General features: G+C 46.7%; 1 protein-coding gene across 4 annotated transcripts in view; it reads right to left on the minus strand.

Annotated features, from left to right (window-relative positions):
- Positions 1–9,526: 9,526 nt before the first annotated feature.
- LOC119445463 (septin-2) overlaps positions 9,527–23,954 on the minus strand; it is a 36,788-nt gene continuing 22,360 nt past the window's right edge. For all 4 annotated transcript variants that reach the window (XM_037709743.2, XM_037709745.2, XM_037709744.2 and 1 more), the window contains 3 exons: positions 22,449–22,553; positions 17,817–17,898; positions 9,527–12,163 (listed from right to left, as the gene is read on the minus strand). In XM_037709743.2, coding sequence (XP_037565671.1) covers positions 12,032–12,163; positions 17,817–17,898; positions 22,449–22,553 — 319 coding nt within the window. In that variant the 3' untranslated portion in view covers positions 9,527–12,031. The remainder of the gene's footprint in view (positions 12,164–17,816; positions 17,899–22,448; positions 22,554–23,954) is intronic.

Consider the following 23,954-nt stretch of genomic DNA (forward strand, 5'->3'; position numbering starts at 1 on the left):
CCAAACTCCCGTAATGAAAGAGATCACTTGGTGAAGTGTTAATATACAGGGTTTGTCTGAAAAGTAATGTCAGTGATTATATTGTGAAGCGACTATACGTCGCAGCGCGCTAAGAGCAGTAGGGATTGGTGGAGGGAGAAGTTAGCTTACGCACGCGCGGTCGCTCAGTCGTCTGCGACCATCTGGAGAGTAAGGACAAGATTTTTCGTCAACTCATTTTAATTAACCGTGCAAGCGTAATGCAGCACTCGTTGGAACAAAGGATTGCCATCGAGTTTTGTGTGAAACTCGGCAAGTCTGCAGTGGAAACTTTTCCTATGATAAAGACAGCTTTTGGTGATAATTGTTTGTCAGAACGTGAAATTTACCGGAGGCACAAGGTCTTTTTAGAAGGTTGTGAAGAGGTCAGCGATGAAGCCCGCGCTGTACCGCCGTCAACGACCATCACCAACGAAAATGTGACGCGCGCAAGAGATCTTTTATACTCAGAACCCTCGTTTGAGTGTCCGTTTAGTGGCACAGACAGTAAACATTCCAAAAAGTATCCTTCGCGAGATTTTGACGAATAATTTTCAGATGCGAAAAGTGTGCGCGAAGATCTTGCGCAAAATGTTAATGGACGACCAACAATCGAGCCGAGTTGAAACGTGCCAGGAGGTTTGGGACTTTTGCGAAAGTGACCCCCACGTTTTGGACAATGTCATCACAGGTCACAAGACTTGGGTGTTTGAAATTTGAATACGACCCCGAAACAAAAAGGCAAAGTGCCAAGTGGCACAGCTCGGTGTCCCCTCGCCCCAAGAAGGCCAGAATTAGCAAGTCAAAGGTCAAGACCATGCTGATTGTGTTCTTTGACATCAGTGGCCTTGTCCACCATGAGTTTGTGCCCCATAGAACAACTGTGACCGCCAAATTCTACGTAAAAGTGCTCAAGCGACTCAAACGAAGGATTCATCGCACCCGGCCTGATATCGGGGGCGATTGTAATATTCACCATGACAACGCACCATGCAGCCTGCACCGCCTTCCTCGTGACCCGCTTCCTGGCCGATTGAAAGATGCCAACGGTTCCCCAGCCACCCTACAGTCCTGACGTGGCTCTCCCAGGCTTCTTCTTTCTGCGCTTGAAAATTCCCATGAAAGGACATCATTTCGCGACAGTTGGCAAAGTCGAAAAGGCTTGCACCAAGACTCTAAAGGACATTCCTAAGGAGGCCTACCGTGACGCCTTCGATGGTTGGAAATCTCGCTAGAAGCAATGTAACGACGAAACATTTTATTGTGTTGTACCGATCTGATCAATAATTTCTTTTTAATCGACTCACTGACATTACTTTTCGGACAAACCCTATATAAATAATAACTAACAGCTAAACTTAGAACTACGTATGGGCAACTTTTTTTAACTGTAGCCCTCATTGCATGTGATCACAGTTACACGTTGACAATATCCAGTACGAGCACAGTACCGTTCGTACGCTACAAGTTTTTCATCTTCGCAGTTTTATTGCCGTACATTAAGCATAGTAGGGTCAAAGCCGCCGGATCCGTTTATCTGAGTGGGCGTTCTCGCGCAGCGGGGCTAAGTCTCGAGCAGCGGCTGCGAAGTGGGTGAGCGTGACGCCAACGGCCAACGCCGGCGTGCGGGCCAAGGATGGCCTTCCGTGGTTAGAGAAACGGGAGCAGATGCGCGCCTTGTGTAAACGGATGGCGTAGCGTGGGAAACAAAACATGAAGACGCTGGCTCGCGCTCTCGGCTACTACACCATATCGTTCTTCTTGTAGGTGGCGTCGTGAGTCTTCATACGCGGTGATTCGCATATCGTAAACAACCATGCGTAGTGGTTGCCGCGTTGGAGCTTCAAAGCAAACGAAGGTGTCTCAGCCGAACAAAAAGAATCTCCTTAAGGAAAACAAGGTGTCCCAACAGAACTCCAAAGACGGACCCGTGCTTACTCATTTATAACATACCTGCAACATATCATCCCAAATTTTATTATTGCGATAGCAATTATATGGACACTTCAACCGGATTTCTGCCGTCGCCGTCGTCGTCGCCGTCGCCGTGAGGTTCCCTATAGATAAAATCTTCGCCGCGCGCCGTATGCCCGAGCGGAAGCGTGCGGGGACGCGCGCTATCACGGAGAGCGAACGCACTCATCTCCCACGCGCAAGCAAGGAAGCAGGAAGCCAGCGCCGCAGGGAGCGGGGGGGGGGGGGGGGGGCGCACTTCTACTCTGCCAACAACCGCGCTCGTCGCTCGTCCGCACCGTCTCTTATTTCCACACGGCTCTGACCTTTATGCGCCGTGCATTCGCCGCCTAGTTTCCGTTGAAGCGATAGACCGCACGTACCTTCGTCCGCTGCGGCGTATCCGCTTGCTGCCAGCGTTTTGACAGTCGTTGTCTGCAGTCATTCAGTGTGATCTATTCGTGTTTGTTTGTGCGCGCTCACACCACGCTTGTTCATTCAGTTAGTAATAGTCGGGCCACATTTTCGAACGCACGCTACACATGCAATGCTGGCCGGATCGGCAGTGCAGCGCTACAGGTGTGTCCCTTCGCACGCGCTGCCCACGGGAAGCGCTTCTCATTAACACCACCGTTTCACACGCGCCTTCTCGTGGTCATCGAGTCTCTCTTCATGTCGGTCTACTTACGCCGCAGCACACCTGCTTACTTAATCAGCTCATGTTTACTACAATTCATATTGCTACCAAAGCCGCTCACCTTACTTCGTATGACATTGCTGTGTTGCTATCGCATTCATTGCTTCGCCCTTGGGGCGAAACTGTGACATTTTTTTTAAGAAACAACACAGGCTAGATATACCGGGTGTTCAAAATTAAGCATTATGGTTTTCTTAAAATTAGGCACTCGGAGGCACGTGAAGACCACCTGCGCAAATAAGTTATGTGGCCAGGGGGACACAAAGTGAGATGATAATTGTCGCTGTCAGCAGCCGAATTGACTAAAATTGAATAATTAACTTATTGACTGCAGTAAGAAACACGACTGCCTCTAAGTTTTCAATACAAACATACCCACTTACTGCAGTCGACAAAAACTAATTGTTCAATTTTGGTTAATTGGGCTGCTCACAGCGATTATTATCATCTCACTTTGGGCCCACCTGGCTACATAACTTATTTGCACAGGTGGTCTTCGCGTGCCTCCCAGTGCCTAATTTTAAGAAAAGCATAAAGCTTATAAAAAGCTTTTTTTATATAGTTTTGAACACCCTGTATTATCAGGCACAGCCGCCAAGCACATGGCTGTATTGGGTAACGTCCTTTTCCTATAAGCTCGGAGAAACCGATATCTGGCTTCGCTACAGGTCTTCTTCCTCTTTCTGGGGTTTTACATGCCAAAACCAGTTCTGATTATGAGGCACGCTGTAGTGGAAGGCTCCGGATTAATTTTGATCACCTGGGGCTCTTTAACGTGCACTACAAAGAAAGCACACGGGCATTTTTTGCATTTCGCCTGCTTCGAAATGCGGCCGCCACGGCCGGGATTCGATCCCGCGATCTCGTGCTCAGCAGCGCAACGCCTGAGCTGACTGAGCCACCACGGTGGGCTACAGGTGTGGCTCTAGACGTATAAAACATGGGTTTATCGTGAGCAGAAACGGTGAATTTCGGCAAATAAGAAAGGCTACTATCATAATCATCATAATTGACAGAAGTTGACCCCCCCCCCCCCTCCTCATTGAAAACCTGGATCCGCCCCTGATCGCAGATCACTCACAGAGGCCGTCAGTAGTGGACATAAAAATAGGCTGATTGTGATGATGAATCTAATTTTCAGAGTTGCGGTGAATCGCGCGGCTGTACGAACCGTTCGCCTCCGCTGCCGGCGTTCTTCCCAATGCTTGCGTTGTGAAAGCGAGTGCTCAAGGTGATACAGTGAGGTATTTACAGGTTTACATGGTCCGTGCTTACTATGCCCACTATGCTTACTATTTTACCTTTAGGTGAATGTTTACTACAATTTATATGGCCACTATAACTCGCGTAGGGGTCACACTTTTGTGTCGCGATTTTGACAAGCTTTTCATGGGACAGGGCTATTTGACCTCATTTTTCCAACTTCGAGTATGAAATCCGCCGCAAACCTCCGCGATCGACTCCTATTGACATCCAGTAGCGACGCGCGAAAGTACGCTGCGCTCGACAATTCGCTGTTGAGCCGAATCAGAATCAGCGCACGGAACGCGATTGCTTCTCGGTTGGATGTCTTTTTTTTTTTAATATTGGCTGTCAAGTTATAGGTGCGGCCCTTACACGGGTGCGATTCTTACACGGATTTACACGGTAAGAATCTTCCTTCGTGTAATTCTCTTCTACTTCGCTATCACTAATACTGCTTCGCCTTCCCGGCCAAACTGCACTCTTTTATTGCGATAGCAATTATATGGACACTCAAAAGCAGATTTCTGCCGTCGGCGTCGCCGTCGCCGTCGCCGTGAGGTTCCGTATGACGTCAATGGAGATGAAATCGTGGCCGCGCGCCGCCGAACGCTGTATGTGCGAGTGAAAGGGCGCGAGGGACGCGCTCTTTCACGGGGAGTGAACGCACGGCGGAGAACAAACGCGCGTTCTGCGCCGTGCTTCCTTAAGGGCTGCAGAAGTAGGCGTCTCTTTCCTCCTTTACAATCACCATATATGTAGAGCAAACGCGCCTTCTTCAGACGCGCGAGAGGCCGTGGGGGAGGGGGAAGGAAGGGACGCGACGTTTAGCTGCGGCACCAAGTGCCTATTTATATGAGAGGCTCCAGCAACAGTCACCAACGCCGCACGCATTTTGAGCTAACGCGGGCAAAACGCCGATGGCGTCGACAACAGTTCTGCGTGTTGTTGCTACCAAAGCCGCTCACCTTACTTCGTATGACATTGAACTGTGACATTTTTTTTAATTTTTTTAGTACTTTGAGTCCGAGTATAAGTGCTGCTGCGCATGACTTCTAGACTTCTATTATTGCGATAGCAATTATATGGACACTCCAAAGCAGATTTCTGCCGTCGGCGTCGCCGTCGTCATCGCCGTCGCCGTTGCCGTGAGGTTCCGTATGACGTCAGTGGAGATGAAATCGTCGCCGCGCGCCGAACGCTATATGTGCGAGTGAAAGGGCGTGAGGGACGCGCGCTTTCACGGGGAGTGAACGCACGGCGAAGAAAAAACGCGCGTTCTGCGCCGTGCTCCCTTAAGGGCTGCAGAAGTAGGCGTCTCTTTCCTCCTTTACAATCACCATATATGTAGAACAAACGCGCCTTCTTCCGACGCTCGAAAGGCCGTGGCGGGGAGGGGGGGAGGGGGAGGGAAGGGAGGCGACGTTTAGCTGCGGCATGAAGTGCCTATTTATATCAGAGGCTCCGGCAAGAGTCACCAACGCCGTACGCATTTTGTGCGAACGCGGGCAAAACGCCGACGGCGTCGACAACAGTTCTGCGTGTTGCCGGTGCTGCTGCATGTCCAAGGTTATACACCTGATAAAGCTACTCTCATTACTCCGTATAGCTCTCTACAAATTTGCTATTGCAATTGATGCTTCGCCTTTCAGGTGAAACTGCGACAACTTTTTTATTCTGACTTTGAGTGAATCCGGCTTGGCATCATTTCGGACACAGAGTGAATTCTATATACAAGGTGTTTCAGCGAACAGTTTCCAAAATATTTAAAGGTGACCTGTGGCAGATAGTACAATTCTAGTTCATGAGCTCGTCTACTCGAAGATGCGGGCATTACTTGCACAAAAAATTGAAATGCATAATCGACAAATTAACTAAATTAACCAATTAAGTTATTAGCTAATTATCTTATGGCCCATGTTGCAATTTAGAAATTCTAGCCGTGGAGTGCGGATCCACTTTGAACTAATTCTAAGGCTGACACCAGTGTCGAGATATTAATTCTCTAACTTTGCGGAGAAATACATTGGCGTGCCAGTCACTTTCTCAACAAAACGTCGTTTTATGCATCGAAGCACAAAAGTATGAAAAGAACAAATTATGGGATTTTACGTGCCAAATTAAACCACGATCTGATTATGAGGCACGCCGTAGTGGAGGACTCTGGAATAAGTTAGACCACCTGGGGTTCGTTAACGTGTACATAAATCTAAGTATACGGGTGTTCTAGCATTTCGCCCCATCGAAATACTGCCGCCGTGACCGTGATTTGATCCCGCGACCTCATGCTTAGCAGTCCAACACCATAGCCACTAAACAACCACGGCGGGTAAGCGCAAAAGTAACTGGAATGCCAATGCTTTCTCCGCAATGTTCGGGAATTAATATCTCGAAACTGGTGCCATCCTGAGAATTAGTTCCTAGTGCATCCGCCTTGCGAATTTCACGGCTAGAATTTGTAAATTGCAACACGGGCATTAAGTTAATATGTTAAAAACCTAATTTGTGATTTTTAATTAGTCGATTATGCATTTCAAGTTTTTGTGCAAGTAATGTCCACCTCTTCGAGTAGACCAGTTCATGAACTAGAATTGTGCTATCTGCCACACGCAACCTTTAAAAAATTTTTGAAGGTGTTTGCTGAAACACCTTCAATGGCCGCTGCATGCCGCTGCATGGCCGCTGCATGCAAGAGGCGATGTTACCATCCCTAATGCGTAAATCTTGTAAATAATTAGAAGAGCTTTTTTAATTTTATTTTGTCGCCAGTCGTTAGCATTGCCTACTGGAAAGAGAATCAATATTGAGACACATATCACTCACGTGCTTTTCACACGCCGTTGATAGAAGACTCTGCCGAAGGGGTCACTAAAGCCTGCATGTTTTTTTTCATGGTCAAAAAAGCACGCAAAGTAATTTGAAGTGAAGTGAACATACATCAACATATTCATTCTCTAGGTATGGGCTATCCATTTTGTTGGCTACCTCGTTCTCTTTAAAATATATAATAAACTTTGTCCTTTGTATATATTTAAATATATTGTGTCTTCCTCAGTGGAAATTTTTTTTAAATGTTAAAGTGAGGAAACACGGATGAGGTAGCCGCCACTGGTGCTTCTAATGCGCTTTTCCTTATATTGTCAGGATTTGCCGAAATAAAGCGAAAGTATAAATTAGAAGCCGTGCACGTCCGTGCGAACATGGTGCCGTACGCTTTTAGCCGCAACAAAAGTGAAAATGTGGAGGCGCCGCAAAAGAATCCTCACATTATGTGGGTAACAGAACTCCGGTAATGACATTTCAGATTCTGGAGGGGACTCGAGCCCCACAGCTCCCCCGTAGTCGGCGCCTATGCGTCTGCCTACCGATCGCTCTGGCACTGGCTGCCCGGAGCTGGTGGGGAAAACGGATTCATTTGAGTATATTAAAGAATATTACATGTCAGTATAACGTTGTCGAGCCCTTTCGGCACGTATACATCACTCTGCCAACGCTTCTTCGCTGAGAAACCGTTTTAGCGACATCTTTGCCCTTCCGTTGCACGCCGCCGCGATTTTCGTGTAGCCACCGCAAGCTAAGCAAGGGTGAGCGAGTCAATCCCAGACGCCGGCACCACGCCACCACCCTCCTCATCCGGTTATCTACTTTTAGTGCTCTCGCTCGGCCCCGCCGAATCCCTCTCCCTTTCTGCGTGCTCCTCGCTTCTTGTCAGCCAATTAGATAAGTAAATCCTGTCAAAGTAGGCAATGCTATTCGTTTTGAAATCAGACAGAGCTGTAGATGACTTCGAGGAGAGCGTTTGATTGGGTTGTCCAAACAATGCGTTGGGTCACCGCCCTATGCTCACGTCGGCGGTTACGTAAATCTGACGTTAGGAAATAGAAATAATAGAGATTGGAATACTTTTACGTTATAGGGCCCCAGATTTTCAATTTATCAGTCAGTCAGTCAAAGAACTTTATTGAAAGGTCCTGCGAGGTTGTGGAACGGGCAAATAAAATAGTCCCGCCTAGGTGACGGCCAGGAGTGGTTGAGTCCTGGCGTACGGTGTCTAGAAGGGGGAGGTGAGAGCAACGGCGGCGGCGGAGTGCTGCAAGCAATCATGACAGCAGCGGCGGCGCTGGAGTCGACAGCAAGATAGGGTGCCTCGATGGCCAGCGGCGGCCCTACAGCAAGATCGCTCCCCGGGCGCGGAAGCACGGCGGTTGGTGTCGCGGGTTTCGAAGCGGGCGTTTCTGTTCGCAATTAGCGGTCGCATATTTGACATAACTAGCGTTAAGCTAATGCATATCGTGCCTTCCCGAGAACAACCAATAGGGGCGCTGCGAGCGTCGCTCGCATGACGTCGTGGCAAGAATTCGGGCCTGTCTGCTGCAGTTTGGGCTGCGTCCGGGCGCCTTCTGCAGTGTTTCCGTTTGTTCGCTCTTTGTTAGTAGAGGAGACAGTAAATGAATAGCAGCTATCCTCTGATGAGCGGTTAAATGTTAAAATGCATTAGATTCGGGCACGTCACGGCCGGCACAAATATGTTTCGCTCGTCTCAGTCACACGCGTTCTACGTGCTTTCCTGAATAATCGGGAGTGAAAAAAAGAATTATTTCAGCTAATGCGAAGAACATTATGCTAGTGATGTGGGTAAAAAAAGCTGCAGCGATTTCTAGGCTCGCAGTGAAGAGCTCCTTAGGTCATATTACTGCGACTACGTGTGAAGGGTGACACCGGGCTCCGTTGCGTAAGCGCCCGGCACTAGCAATAGCCTACCACGTCGGACGCCTTCAAAATCGGCCACTACCAAGAACTTGTCCACTTGTCGAAACGTTGGCTCCTGCTCTCACCTTGTTCTTGTGTTACTCACTACCTATTATAGTGCTCTCAAGTGTTGCCAAGCACACACCCGAAACGGGAAAACATCCCCCACTTAATCAGAACCGTAGCGCAGGTGAAACTAAACTTTCGTTTTCAGCTCGCTTCGGCGCTTCCGAAGCAGATGACGCGGCCGCTGTGTTCACGTGATCCCTCATGCCACGTCACGCCGACAATGGCGCTCGCCTTTCTCGTGGTGGGGCTCGCGCCCAATAGGTATTTGCGAGTGAAGCGATGGAGTGTCGCGCATTCTTGATTTACTGCTTCGTCTTGGTCAGTGCGCTGTTTCACCCACACGGTATGGTGACAATATAAATCTGCACTAAAATGCTGTCAAGTTTTAAAGTTTTAAATGAGTTAAAGACAGCAGAACTAAGACTTCGATTCAGTAGATGGTGTTGCCAAGAGGAGGTATTGCTCCAAAGAGTTCACGTGAGTGTAGCTCTACCACCACGTAGGCCTCTTGCGCACAGTGACCATATACCTACACCTCTTCGAGCTGCCTGTTCTGTCCTGCGCCAGCATGGGAGGCAGTCCTTTTCCATTCTGTGGACATGACCAGGGCTGCAAGCTGTCCGTCAACGCCACCTGTGCCATGTGGGTCTTCATCCCGACTGGCTACCAGAACTTGCTCAATTTGACTCATGGATCACCTTTCCGTTCCTTCTTGAACTTTATGTGGAAGACAGGGCTTCACAATTGTGCACAGCAATGTTTTTGAAGCTGAGGGCCAAACTAACAAAAAAAGAATGATTCCGTAGTCATTCAGTGTTTATTGTGACTTGCAATGAATCTCTCCCTCCCCCTCTTTTTTATTTGTTTAGACAGAGTGACACATAACACATTCATGATTGAACACAGATCATTGACAAAAACCCTGAGAGAGGTAAAAAATTTTGAGAAAACAGAACGAAACAAAAAATGCAATTTCACTGGAATACAAGATTTCGCACTTTCACAACATGACAGTGCAGTTACGGGCGATAGGAAGTGGTGGCCAAATAAATAGGGTCCACAATTCTGGAATGTTCACCCACGCACAGGTGTTTGTATATAAATATAGATATCATAAATAGGTGTAAATAAATTAAGCACCAGCTAAACAATAAGCGGCATTTCATTGCTGCTGTTTCTTTGGAAGTGACGACATAAAAAAAAAAAAAGACTGCCCAGTCTGATGACTAGCTGGACTGTAACTAAGCATATATATTACCAGCTGCAATCAAAGCTTGCTGAGAACAACAAATGTGCATTCTCGGGACTGAGAGAGAAGACAGCACATAATGCACTTCTTTGGTTTAGTACGAGTGTGCAAAAAAAGCAGACGTCAACCTTTGGTTATCACATTCCCATCTTAACGCGTGCGTTCTCTCGCGAGTATTGTGACGAAGCAAAACAGACTGGCCTTTAATTACGCCTTTGTCCTCGCATAGAAGTAGACACATAACAGACCATTTGCCTGCAACTCTTGCAGCAACATAATTCGAAGCCAGGGCCCTGTACTTTCTAACGATGCATTCCGTTTACCATTCCTTTTTCTTTTCTTATAATTCGTTGTGCCAAATGGCTGATCGTGGCCATAATGATGGCATCAGAGGCAATGAGAAAGAGCAAGAAGAGTAGAAAATGAAATGGAATGCTGCAAAATGTGGCCCCCGATCCTCTTCGAGTAATTCTATACGTAATCCGCACAAAAAGACCTTTAGAAGCAGCTGCCAAAAATTAAAGCTCATTATTTTGGAGGAAGATGACAATGATATCACTGGTACTTTCAGGAAAAAAAAATAAAACATTGACAATGGATAAGCAGGAATATGCACATGTGCAATTAGGCTGGGCATGTATCTGTGAATTAATACATTTCTGTGGGTGTATACATATATTATGTGTGTGTATATATATATATATATATATATATAGCTGGGGGTGACCCTCTAGTATAATCTCCAAGTAAAGCTAGGAAGCTTCTCTCCCATGTGTTGCTCTCACAGTGTCTGTGAGGGTGAGCGTTATTCAAGTACAAAATAATAGAACAAATAGTAATATTTCTACTTGAACGCACTTGCAAGGTGACAGGAGAAAAAAAAATGAAGTCACCCTCACATGCATGACAAGCAAAAAATGTTCAGTGCCTAGCACTATGATTAAATTACAACAAGTACTCAAGTGCTGAAGACGCTAATTTTGCTATCAATATATCTTCCAACCATTTTAAAAGCTTGATCGTCATTAAAGCCACGCAGAACTTTTCTCGTGAGATGCTTTGCACCGAGTAGCCATCCTTGCAGGTGGTCTACCCACTTTCGAAACACATTACATAAAACTAAGCGCTCTTTCAAGAGCTGTCGGATGTGACTCAAGATAGCAAAACAAGAAAAGGAGCTAAGTTGTAAACTGCAAAGGACGTGCGCATGATGCCTAGAGATAAAACAACAAAACACCATGACCTTCAAAAAATCTACGCTTATGAAATGCTTACTGTAAGCCCATATCTCTCCATAATTTGACAGATTAAGGCATACTACCATTCAAGGGTGTCGAAGAAAGCCTTGATGTGGGACAACTTATAAACAAGTGTTCCAGATCCATACAAGTGCACTGAATTCACCGAACAGACAAAACTTGACTGTAGGTGAACATGCAGGGTGGGTGTGTTTTCTATTATTTTAAGTGGTACATTCAATTTCCTGCTACAAATGCCCAGCGTAGCACCTCACCAGTACAATAGGAATCTCCTTGATGTAAGCGCTCAGCCAGCGAATGTGCACTGGGTGATATAGTAGCCACACAATTTTCGTGGTCTCCAACTTTCTGGACTTGCTCGCATAATCGAATTTGACTGGTTGCTCAATCCTTGAAAGTTGTCCGCCGAAAATAAAGCTGCAAGAATGAAGGCCCCGTGATTTTAGAACAATGCCCAAGGGTCAACAATATAAACGAGCACCTCTGGTCTTTTTAGGTGCGTGTGACTGACCAAACCAAGTGTGGCACGAGACTAAAAAACGTCCGAGTGTTCCCGAACCGGCAAAAAGCATAGCCCTGCAGGAAAATGCTGGTACTGCAAAGGACACTGTGAGAGCAACGCTTAGATGCCGTGGGAAAGGAGAGGTGTGTGTTCTTCTCATGAATCCAAGTGACTGGACCTCCCAATCGCACAACCTGCACTGCGCAGCACCAGGTGGTGCGCGTGTTACAGCTGGAAAAGGGGAGACGTTGGCGAGTCAGCGGCATCCTTCCTGCAATGCATTTGCTTGCCCCTCAGAGGTTCACGACACTGTCGCCATCCCTCCGGGCATCCAAGTCCGGAGTCGACGCTTCGGGCGTGGTGTCCCTGCTCGTCTGGCGGAGCTTCTCCTGCATCTGCGACAGCATCTCCTGCATGCGCCGGATCTGCGTGGGAGAAAGAAGCAAACGTTTCTCAGCTGCACACGTAACAATGGACACGAATGAAGTCGGCCTTGCCATGGTGGATAAGTGGCTGCGGCATTGTGTTGTTCAGGGGTTCGACTCCCGACCAAGAGGACTGAATGCAAACACGTCATCTGTGGTGCTTTGGGTGCATGCTGAAGAACTGCAGGTGCTTCTTCAACAGTACAGCATCTCTCATAACCTATGAGCTGCTTTGGAATGGTAAACCACATAGTTTAACGTGAAGGCAAAGCCCAGGTGGACAGAAGTGTGATGCTGGACAAATGAGATGTTAACACCTCACCGCGGCAATTATTTCACCCAAGGAAGATGCTGAATTGCACTTGGTCATTGCCTGTGTGAAAGGTTAGAAAGTAAAAAATTAGTTTGAAATTATTTGCAACCCCAGGGAAATTGTAGGCATACGAATTGAAATAGGCGTCTACGGTAAAATGTTAATTCGACCCTGATTAATTCAGAAAATCAGATAATTTGGACTCGTCCTTTTGTCCTGGCAGGTGTATGTATTATTTAATGGCGTCAAACACATGTTTAACTCGGACTTATTTGACCGCAAACCAATTAATGCAGACAACCTTCAAACCACGGCGAGCATCGTAAATGTGCGACGCAAAAGAGCAAGAGCGGTGCTAGTCATCAGCGGAAACCATACCACATACGGGAATGACAGAAAGGCCGAGCACTTCGTGTCTATTTGTGCTCTTACCCGTTTACCGCCATACACGACACTGCATTGGCCACATGCCTTCAGAACTGCAGAGTCACCACATATGATTGCATCGGTAGTGATTGCAGTTTCGTCCGCAGCGACTACGACATGCAGTACCATTTTGACTCAGTGCAAGGTCAGAACGCGGCGGCAGCCATCAAGATGAATACCGATTCTACCGCGGCCCCCACACGAGCATCAACCCCGCAGCTGCATCGCGATGGACAGATCTGTTGCCGACCAGGTCACTGATGAAAAATTAATCAGGTCCGTGCGCGGTAGTGAAAGGCATGTCTACTCGGACGAAGATGCAGGTCTTGTGCGAAATGGGTTGCACTACAAAGGAAGTCGCCAGAGCCTCTCCGCTGCAAGTGCTAATCAGTCACGAGATGGCGACAATTGCCGCTTCTGCAATGATTTTGTGTGAAACAGAACCAAAGATTGTGAATTTATTCAGTAAATAAAGGCAGATTGGTGTAGCAAGCATTTATATTGTTTTCTTGATACCCTAGACAATTTAATATTCAGTTAATTCGGCCTTTTATTTTGGGTCCCATGAAATATGAATTAACGAGGTCTTACTGTAGCATGAAAGAATAGCCTTTATTTATAACTGCAGCTTTTTGCAGTGTACGCCCTTTGCACTGGAAGGCAAGTCGCTTCACATCTCATGGCAGCCTGTGAAAGAGGTGGTACTGCTGTAATGATGGCTGCAATATGTGCACCAATACGTGCTCCAATACCTGCATGGATGTGTTTTTAGCATTATGAAGGCATGATTTAAGTGTCACTCCTTTTGCCATCTACAGTTGTAGAGATGCCTCACATAGGCAAGAAATGCACTAATCAGGCGACGAGCTCAGTGTTGTGGGTCGATGCTTGCACAAAGTGCCAAAAGCAGACAGGTGCATCCCCATAGCAGGTGCAGTGATGCTATTGGCCCATGCCATTTTGAGGCAGCCTTTGGAGCAGCCACTTACGCATTTTGTAACAGCAAGATGGACTTTTGGAGTAGGTATATGAAAGCGATTGCAAACTATTTTATATGGAGATATTACAGTGGACAAGCCATGTGAAAGCTTTAAGTGACCGCCCTGTGCATAAACTCAATCCAAACACTAAAATACTTTTGCCTCTGAATGTGAAATTAGCATACCGAGGGTCAAACTTGTTGATGAAACAGTCGCTGACCGATTTTTCAAATTTTTTGCAAAACGTTCAAATAATTGTGAGGGCAGTCTAAAAACGCAAACTTCAGCAGTAAAATTAATGACATCGCTACAGTAAAAGCTCGATGATACGATCACGGCTAATACGAATTTCCGGGTGATACGAATTTTTCTGTGGTCCCGGCCGAGCCCCATTACTTTGCAACGTGCTAGAGAACGGTTGTTACGAATCGATTTTCAGTCTGCGTTGGTTGATACGAATAAACGCCGCCTCACCGACGGCCGCGAAAGAGAACAGCGCGCCGTCACGCGCTTTCTCTCCTTCTCTTTTGGTGCGGAGGCGCGGCGCCGGATAGCGCGGACTCCGCGACTGGGCGCGAAGAGTTTGAAGCGGTGGCGCTTTAGGTGCTTTTGTACTTTTCCTCCTTTTCTGCGAGCCGTCAGATGGAGTGGCTGCTGCGCTTCGGGCCGCGTTCTTCGTGTTTGCGCCTATTTGCCTAGTCGCAGCGAGCTATGTCTCGCAAGCGGAAAGCACTCTCCTTAAAAAAGAAATTAGGCATTCTTCGAAAGGTCGATGAGGATCCCAAGAGGAAGCGGACGGAGTTGGCTAAGGAGCTAGGCCTCGCAACGTCAGCACTGAGCACAATTGTTGCACAGCGAGACTATCATGAAAAACGTGCTTTCGCTCAACGTCAACGCGAAGCAAGCGAATTCGAACACGCTTATTTCGAACATACCGCGCACCGACAATGCTCTTAGCAGCGCGCCAAATCACGCGGCGGTGCCTCCGACCGGCATTGCTCCGACACCGCCATAGAGCGAAAGCTCAGGAGACCCCTCAATGCCGCGCGTGAAGGAACGGGGAAAAAAAAAAAAGAACCCGTGGCGGAAATTTCCTTCTCTCTCAAATTGCAAGGTCGCCGTTTCTGCATCGCGCCGGAACAAGCGTGTACGTGCCGACTAGAGTATTCTAGACAACCGTATTCTAGCACACACTAGTGCCGACGTCTCAGCCACGCGGATAAAATGGCAGTGAACCCTTCTCCTCTATTTTCTAGTCACATGTTGACCTTGCACGCTGCGGCAGCAGCGCAGAGGGAAGCAGCGGCGGAGGCACAGTCGAACCAACGAAACTGCCACGCCCGCAAACGCTCGCTTCCCGATAACGGCAGAAAACGAAACTTCAGGGGGCAGCTAAAATAAGCTGGCGCCAGCACGGCGGCGGGCGCGCACGGAGATGTGCGCACGGAGTCGAAGGTGAGAGAGCTACGAGGGAGGGCGAGGGGAGCCACCGAAATCCGCTTCCCTGCCGCCCTCCTCCCTCACTTCGACAGTCTCCGCGCGGCGCGCGCACCCGTGTGCCGGCGCCGCCCGCTCGCTCCCTGAAGCTTTGTTTTCTGTCGTTATCGGGAAGCGACCGTTAGCCGGCGTGGGCAGTTTCGTGGCCCACGCTTGCTATGCGCTTGTGCGCCGCGATATTTCACGACTCGCACCGTTCGTGCATCGTGCTATGGTGCACGAATACTTCAAAAATACGTCCTTTTAATTCGAACAAATTTTCGGGCCCCTTCGAGTTCGAATTAACGAGATTCGACAGTAGTTTTAATTGTGGTTCGATGATACGAATTTCGGCTAATACGAATATTTTTCGTGACCCCGTGAGATTCGTATCATCGAGCTTTTACTGTATTTGCAAAGCCAGTGGTAGGAAAAATTTGTTCAATTCGGCCCTATGCTGTGCTTCACTGATATACTATCTAAATGCCGCGATGGTCAACGTGCGTCGTATGCCGTCGCAAATACACGCTCGACCTTTCATGCAACGCAATCAGATTAGGCTGTGAGGCATGAGTTCAGTTTGGAGCTTTCTGTGTACACGCGAACTTTCACCATTCCGTTTAGTAAGTGTAAAAACAAACTTCGTGAAAGCGCTCACGGTAGTTGCCAGCATGTCACCCACAGACCCAACCTTGGCTTCTGGCCACCAAATCTAGCCCATGATTTCACGCCTAATCATTATATGCAGTTTACTGGTCCGAACATTTTAGAGTCCATCTTGCCGTGACGACCTGCTGCCTGCCGCATGTCGGTTGGCAGCGAATTTTTGTCACAGCCGTACGATGCAGCTAGACCTAAACAGCGGCGCTTCGTCAGTATCTAGCGGCAAAAGTTTCGTGTGGAGCCGACCAAAATCTTAGTAGCGGCCGTATGCCATTCTTAATACAGTGACATCACCTTGCCAACAGAAGTGGGGGATATATGACAAATTGAATAACAGAAAAATTTTTAACGACTGCCACATCTCTGACACTGTGCGCGTTATGTTCGAAAAATCAGGCGAGACACTATTCAGCGTCCGAAACGTTGCTCGCCATTTAACATACAGCAGAGCAGCGCGAGGTCGCTCCTCTGCAATCGCTCGCTGCAGCCTGAAAAGCGATACTATACCGCTGCCCAAGCAACCCGCACCTGGTGGGGTGGAAGATATTGAAAACAGACAATGGCCCACGGAGGAAACACCAGTTGGAGAGGCTGGACTTAGTCCATCGCGAAGCTAACACAGCCGCTATTCCATGCCATGCCGCTTTCGATGGTGCGGAGAAACAGGGCTTGAGGACTTAATTCTGTTTTCTAAAGCCAGAGCAACCCTTTCAGCGCAGGGTGGGCGCAGATTTCTCATATTTTGCTGAAATGTAGCAGGATGCAGCAGGGTTCGCCTCTCGGCGCAATTGGCGCAGTGGTAGCATCACTGCAGGTGAAACTGGTGCAGCATGCCAGTGAATTTCCAGCCGAGGATGTGCCCCTGTGATGGAGCAAGAGAGTGCATTTCACCACAAAGCGAGTGGGATCTGAAATGACCAGTGGAACATGTGAGCCTCCTCTAAATTAGCTATCTCATCAATGATTGCACTCCACCAGATCATGTGCTCTAGCATGTCCCCTCACTCTACTCTAAAGCCAAATAGATGTCACGTTCAAGATGCAGGAGGATCAATGTGGTGCTCATTCCTCTTGCTGCACCAAGTTTGCCAGCACCATGATGGCATGGTCAACTGGAACATCAGATTCCTAACCGCTAGGACACAGGCATTTATGTGCTGATGGGTTTACATTCCCCAAAGCAATAGGGAGGCTATGAGAGATGCCACAGTGGAAGGCTCCAGCATACATACATACATACACACACATACACATACATACATACATACATACATACATACATACATACATACATACATACAGTTTTGACCACCGGGGGTTTTTTCAAGGTGCATCCACAGCACACGAGCATTATTGCACGGTAGCCTCTGTGAAATGCCGCTGCTACGACCGCGAGTTGCACCCACAACTTTATATTCACAAGTAGCAAGTCATTTTTTGCAAGAAACACGTGGCTTATGCGGATTCATACGAAACATGGTATGAGTGCACAAAGTGCAGAGTTTCATTTTAGAGGGAGTAAAAGGGAGCAGGCAATTTTTTTCCCCGTTCTAGGTTTCTGTTGTCGGTGCACTCCTTTCTGCTTCTCTGCCAACAATTCTTGACTCGAATAAACTTGTTACATAATGGAGTGTGTTATGCAATATCACGAATGCGTACCATTGCTATGCACTGGCACCGTAAAATTTTATCGACCTTCCCAGCGCTCGGGTAGGAACAACTGTTTCAGATGCAAGAAAGTGGGGCCACAGGAAGCAAAACGAGCGGTGAACTCTTGGTGGGGCAAAATGCTTACCTCTTCATCTTTCATCTGGAGCAGGCGGTCAGCTTCTGATATTCCGTCGTATGTGGTTGTCACCGAATCTCTGCCTTGCTTCCTGCATGCATCAGATATACGGGTCACAAGTGAGGGGTGTATTTACACAAGTAGTTACTCGCTGATAAGGATTTGAAGAAAAACTCATGAAAATGGCGCAACAACCAAGCACATTGTTCAAGCAACCCAACTTTTCCTGCCTTGGCACCACGCTTATTTTGTCAAAGGGCCAAGTCAGTGCTACCCATACTTGTTATGTGCGACTACTTCTATAATTTTGTTGCTACTCCCCAGCTGTCTCTTGCACATTAATGTAGCCAGCTCATTAAAGAGCTTTATTGTTCAGCTGAAACACAGGCTTTTCGCTACGTTGCCATTCATAACGTCTTAGCAATATTGTCATGCAGACCATAAACTGCACTGCTCGGGGTATGTGTGCTGGCTGTGTTATAAGAGAGCTGAGGTCACAGGCACAGAAGTTCACATTAGTGAGCTTGAATATCGCAACACTACTTGCTTTTCTGCACGCCTGGAAGCAGGCAACAAGTGTGGTTGCAGCACATACTTGCAAAACCACTGGGTGCCCCATGAAATGCAGTTGTATGCACCTGTTTCATTGTATCAAAGATCCTATGCCACAGTTAAATACATGTACTCCCTTCAGTCTACAGTATTTACTAGATCAAAAAATGCACACCATCTGCTGAGTATGCCCTAACTTACAGGTGCGCGTGGGGTAAGCTGGACATTTCCACATGCTGAACGCTTTCACCCCACGCATTGAGTTTGTGTGCTTTTGAAGACAAGGTCTTCTTTTACGCCTTCACATGGGTTTCACATTTATGCGATCTGGTTATCTTGTAGCCACTTCCAGAAACAAAAAAGGAAGGGTCCACCAAGTGTCAACTACGGTAAATAATATATGTGCATGAAATATGATACGAATAAAATATGACATGAGTGGATATTTAACATGAAAAAGAGACCTAAAGAGACAGAATAGAGAAATAACATTTAATCATCAAATCAATTGAACTACCAGCGTCGACACTTCGGTGACACTTTCTTTTTAGCCTTGAAACAATTATTAGCTTTAATTTAAGGTCCCTGCACAACTTATGCGCACCGAAAATGTTGTGATACTGCCATTATTAATTACACAGTAAAGTGCTTTGAAAGACAGTGTTGACTGTTGCATGCTTCAAGCAGTCTCTCCAAGCTTTGCTGGAATGAACAGTTGCACCACAGTTCCACCTGGCAATGAGGGCCACTTGTTGTTCTGCTGTTGTATATCACCACACATGAGCGAGCCAGGGGCCAATGAAAAAGTCACACCTGGTAAACGCAGCTTGTTTCAAACGGCAAATGTCGGCAGCAAATTAATGCTAAAGGCTTCGCAAATGCCATGTGCACTGTATTCCCTGCTGCAAACCTGTGGCTTCTTTTGCTTTTTAAGACATAATTATGTATGCATCCCTTTACTGGTAGATCTATGCCAGAAAATGAACATGTGTGAAGTGGAACCCACCTTCAGTCATGGTGCCAAAAAAAAAAAAAAAAACATACATTTTCCTACAAGTTCAATGCATGGTGTTGCCTTTCTAACACAGCAAAGTCATTTGCAAATAAACAATTCTGTACCAGCTGAAAGGTTTTGCAATTTTCGACTTGATGCTAAAAGGGCTCTCCTCCACAATAGAGGCAGCGACCAGATTAACGATCTGTCATTTGTGCTGCAGCAGGAAGCCTCTTTATCCAAAATTAGTGATAGTGCTGTCTTTCACTTCTCATCTGTATTCCTTGAAAACTGCTGCTCTATTTAAAATGGTGCCTTGGTGGTTCTGAGTACAACAGTATGCAGTTTCCTTCATCATGGAAATACATGGTCATCTGAAGCAAACACACTACTGGTCTGAGTTTGTATAACAAACCAAATGAATGCCTATTTTTGCAGTCTAATGAACTATGTGATGTGGTCAACTATGGAAAAGCGAGGAACAAGTTTCACAGGCACTCATTTCATACGAAGGCTCTCAAGTAAATAATTTTGGCAAATGAAAAGTCTGGCCTGCGCTAGTTGCTACTGCAGAAGTCCAAGGTTGTTTCCAAAATGAGCGTAGAGGGCGTGTTTCCTAAGGTCACAAATTTCTTACAATATTACCTAGAGGAAAATCCGGCATCACTGTGCATGCGAGATTCCTAATGGGTGCTGTGCCGTCATGGGGACGACAGTGTTTAGGCGTGTGAGGCTTGTGTTGGCTGGTGTCGAGCGAGGCTTGTCCTAAAACGTGGATTTGGCTGCACAGATATAGCTGTCTGAAAATAAAATCTTCATAAAAAATCCTTTGTCTGTACTAAATCTTTTAATAAAGTTGACTCACCTGCGGTGCATAATGAAATGATGAAAAGCGAGAACAGACCACAAACTGTACTGATGCGAGCGCAGATTTAGTCGTCTCTCCTCCAACATTAGTGGCTTGCCGATATTTTCTATGTTTCGTATAACTGTACCTCTAAGCATAAGTAGTTTGATTGAATAAAATATGTTTTTGTGTAACACTAAAGATAAAAATGGTCTTTTTTTTTTACGTGCTGTTAAAGTATAAATGAATCATTCTCAGAGGGAACAGTGCTAGCCAGCCATGTCTTCAAGGTGACCTGGCTCTCCAAGAACGAGTTAATCTTAAGCCACTACATCCCAGCATTTCAAATGCATATAAAAGCGTCAAAGAGTCAGTTTTTCCTCTAGGTAATAAAGTGGAATCTCATTGATACGATCTTCACGGGAACCGAAAAATAAAGCGCATCATACAAAAATTGTATTATCCAATGTATTATCCAACCAAATCGTATTATCAGAAAAAGAAAAAGCGTATTATCCCGAAAAATGTATTATGCAGAATCATATCAACGAGATTCCACTGCAGTTGAAACTGGATTTAACGAAAATTCGGAATAATTTTGTGACAGAGTTTCGATTTAATGAAGTTTTTGACCATTTAAAGCATGTATCTGGAACCTATGGGCTGGTAAATCTAGAAGGAAACTGCCAAAATATCAGCCAAGGCACAAGTTATTTGCTCGCAACCTTCCGTGTGAAAAATTTTAGCAACAAAAACGCTGTTGCACACACCAGTGTGCAGTATGCAGGAAACACCACTGCGCCATCTGTCATGTTGGTAAAGAACCTGCGGAGGCCGCAGCATCTCGGAGTAAACACAAGCTGATGATTCCTTCAGCATAAAGGGGGTGGGAAGGCGGTGAGCGTGCGGTAACATGATTAAGCACGCGCTACGGGTAGAGTGTGGGATGCAGTAGCCGTGTGCCCATAGGCCCTCCCTCCCCAGCCTATGGCACTCTTTTTCTACCCTGGGCATCGCTACACATGGCTGTCCACGTGGCTGAGTGCTTACGTGGGCTACGCGCTGCATCTTGGGGGTAATCTGCGGCAAGTGCGAAGGTTGAGCTGACATGGCTGGTGCCTTGAATCATGTGTGTTCCCACGCATTTAGTGTTGGACGTTACGTAACCTCAAGTTTCTGAGACACGGTGAAGCGAGAGGCAGCACAAAGCGTTTGCTCACCCTGGCCAGTGTTCTTTACGCTATCACTGCGACAGCAAGTGTCCGTGGTCATCGAGTGAGATCTGTTCATGCTTGCCCGTGCTCGTGCGACACTTTGCTTGTTAATTTAATTAGTGAGCGAATGTTTACTGCAATTTATATGGCCAGTAAAACTACGAACCATACTTCGTGTAGTTGTCTCTTTGCTATTGCCATCAATGCTTGACCTTTCGGGCAAAACTGCGACTTTTTTTTCTCAAGGAAGACGAATGTATGCATCTTTTTACACTTTAGTTTTTTATTTGTGGGTGCCATTTGATGATGCTTGCTAGCAGTAAGCGTGGTGTCCAAGATTTACAGCGTCATGCGAAGCACCACAGGCAAATCTCGGACGCCATGAGCCATGCCGATACCTTGTGCTTGGCGTGGTCTGCACTGCACGTGCCAGCACTTATATCCAGTCATTACGGCACAACCTTCTTGTGATTGTTTATATGTGGCTACTTACAAGATACTATCCACTAGGAATGTTTTCAGAATTTGTGAAATTACTTTTACTACTGAAACTTAGCATGCTGACTTAACGAAATTCGTAATTTAACTAAGTTTTTCGCTACAAGTGCAACTCGCTATATTGAGGTCTGACTCTATTGTAAGTAACTTTATGCCCAAGACCAAAAGCAAGCAGTACGAGTGTTTTGAGTGCCCAGCCAGCTGCTGGTCCAAATACTTTTCTCCCAGAAAATTGGGTATTTTCATTCGGTGACATTTTAGTCTTAATGTGACATGAAACAGACTGGTGAAGTGACGGCAAATAAAGCTATACCTTCGTTTTGCAGTTTCCATAGGAAGGACGAGCTTAGCCTAGACACGGAAAGGCTTAACCACTACATGTCACCCTAACAGGCAATGCTATGTTTTACTAAAGGCCTGCATGTGTAAAGGGCGACTATTCAAGGTTTACTTAGGGCAAAATTGCACATTTTATCCTGGCTAAAGAATGCAGAGGAGAAAGAAAGAAAAAAAAAGGTGGCACAGGGCATACTGACCCCCTTTCGCGGGCCGCTTGTTGAGAAATCTTCTGGATGTACTGGGCACGATAGTTCTCGTAGTGTACATCGCGGGTCACTTCCTTCAGGTCTTGCATGTGCGTGCTGCAGTGGGAATGAAGAAGAAAACAGGGAGCAACCAGAACAACATTTCACAAACACCACAGAGCACCATGCTTTGCACAGAGAAAGAAGCTCCAAGAAAACAACCAAACATCTGATGTCTGGTGTCTACTACAGTGGGTCCATTAAGTACCATATTTATTTGAATTGGCCAGGCTCACGAAAAAAAAAAAGAAAAGAAGGGGGGGGGGGGGGGCTGTTACTGGGAACGATGCCAGAGAAGAAGACATTGAAGGATGAAGTCACTTTGCAGCTTTAAATGGGTATGGCATAGGCAAGGAATTTCAAAGGAGGCACACAAGAGTCGAAACCGCAACTTCCTGAAAGGCCCACTTCAAAGGGAGTACAGGAGGTTCACAACCACACGTTCTTGAAAGGCACGCTCCAAATGGAGCATAGGAAGGCGAAACCCCTGCTTCCTGAAAGTTAACTTCAAAGGGGGTAGCCCACTTCAAAGAGTACAGGAAGGTCACAGCCACTGTTTCATGAAAGAAACACTCTAAAGGGAGTATCAGGGAGTAGAGGAGGGTTGCAACCCCGTTTCCATAAATATAGTGTTCTGTAGAGGTTCTAGAGCAGTGACAAGGCTACACCTTGACTGCGATGGACACCATTAAAGGGCTCTGAATTAGCTTTGACCAGCCTGGTTGTCCTAATTGTGCCGAAATCTCAACAAATTACGTACTTTGTGTCCGCGTTGGAATGTGGCTGATGAGGCAAAAGATCCAAACGATGACTTCGCGCATAGTGCGAGACTATTATAACCACCGAGCCATTTCAAAAGCATTGAAACGGTGAGTATAATTTCCAACATTCAGATGCTGTCAGCAGCACAAAAAGGCTACGTACAGCAGTCAAAGGCGATTCCAGTCACACCATCCACAAACAGTAACTTGCTGGCAGTGCCTGACAGATTATGGGAGCTGCATTTGCATACTACAGTCAACGATGAATTTTCTGGATGGCCGATTTTTCCGACATGCCCTATAATTTGGACGCCTTCGCGGCACCGTCACGTACCCCATAGAGTCAATGTATAATACCCCTGTCACACGGGCAACCGCGAACTCCGTTGAGCATGAAACTCCCTAATGAAGATTTACGGCAATGCAGTTGCAGCTGTGCTACATGGCACAGTGTGAGCTTTCGACGGGCGCCGCATGGGAGAGAAATGGTGCTGCTGCACTTACTTGTGCATGCCACTGTTCACATATACAGTCGCCGTTAAAGTAACCTATAGGTAGTTTTTTTTTGTAACGCAGTATGTAATTTAATAAAATCACAGTGAGAAAGTCTGCTGTATGTTACCGCAAGGCTTTTGTTTTGCAAGCATAGCGAAGTTGAAAGCGGTGCTGGCCACACTGTGCTCTTGCTTTTGTGTGT

This window comes from Dermacentor silvarum, chromosome 3, assembly GCF_013339745.2.
Source record: "Dermacentor silvarum isolate Dsil-2018 chromosome 3, BIME_Dsil_1.4, whole genome shotgun sequence".
NCBI lineage: Eukaryota > Metazoa > Arthropoda > Arachnida > Ixodida > Ixodidae > Dermacentor > Dermacentor silvarum.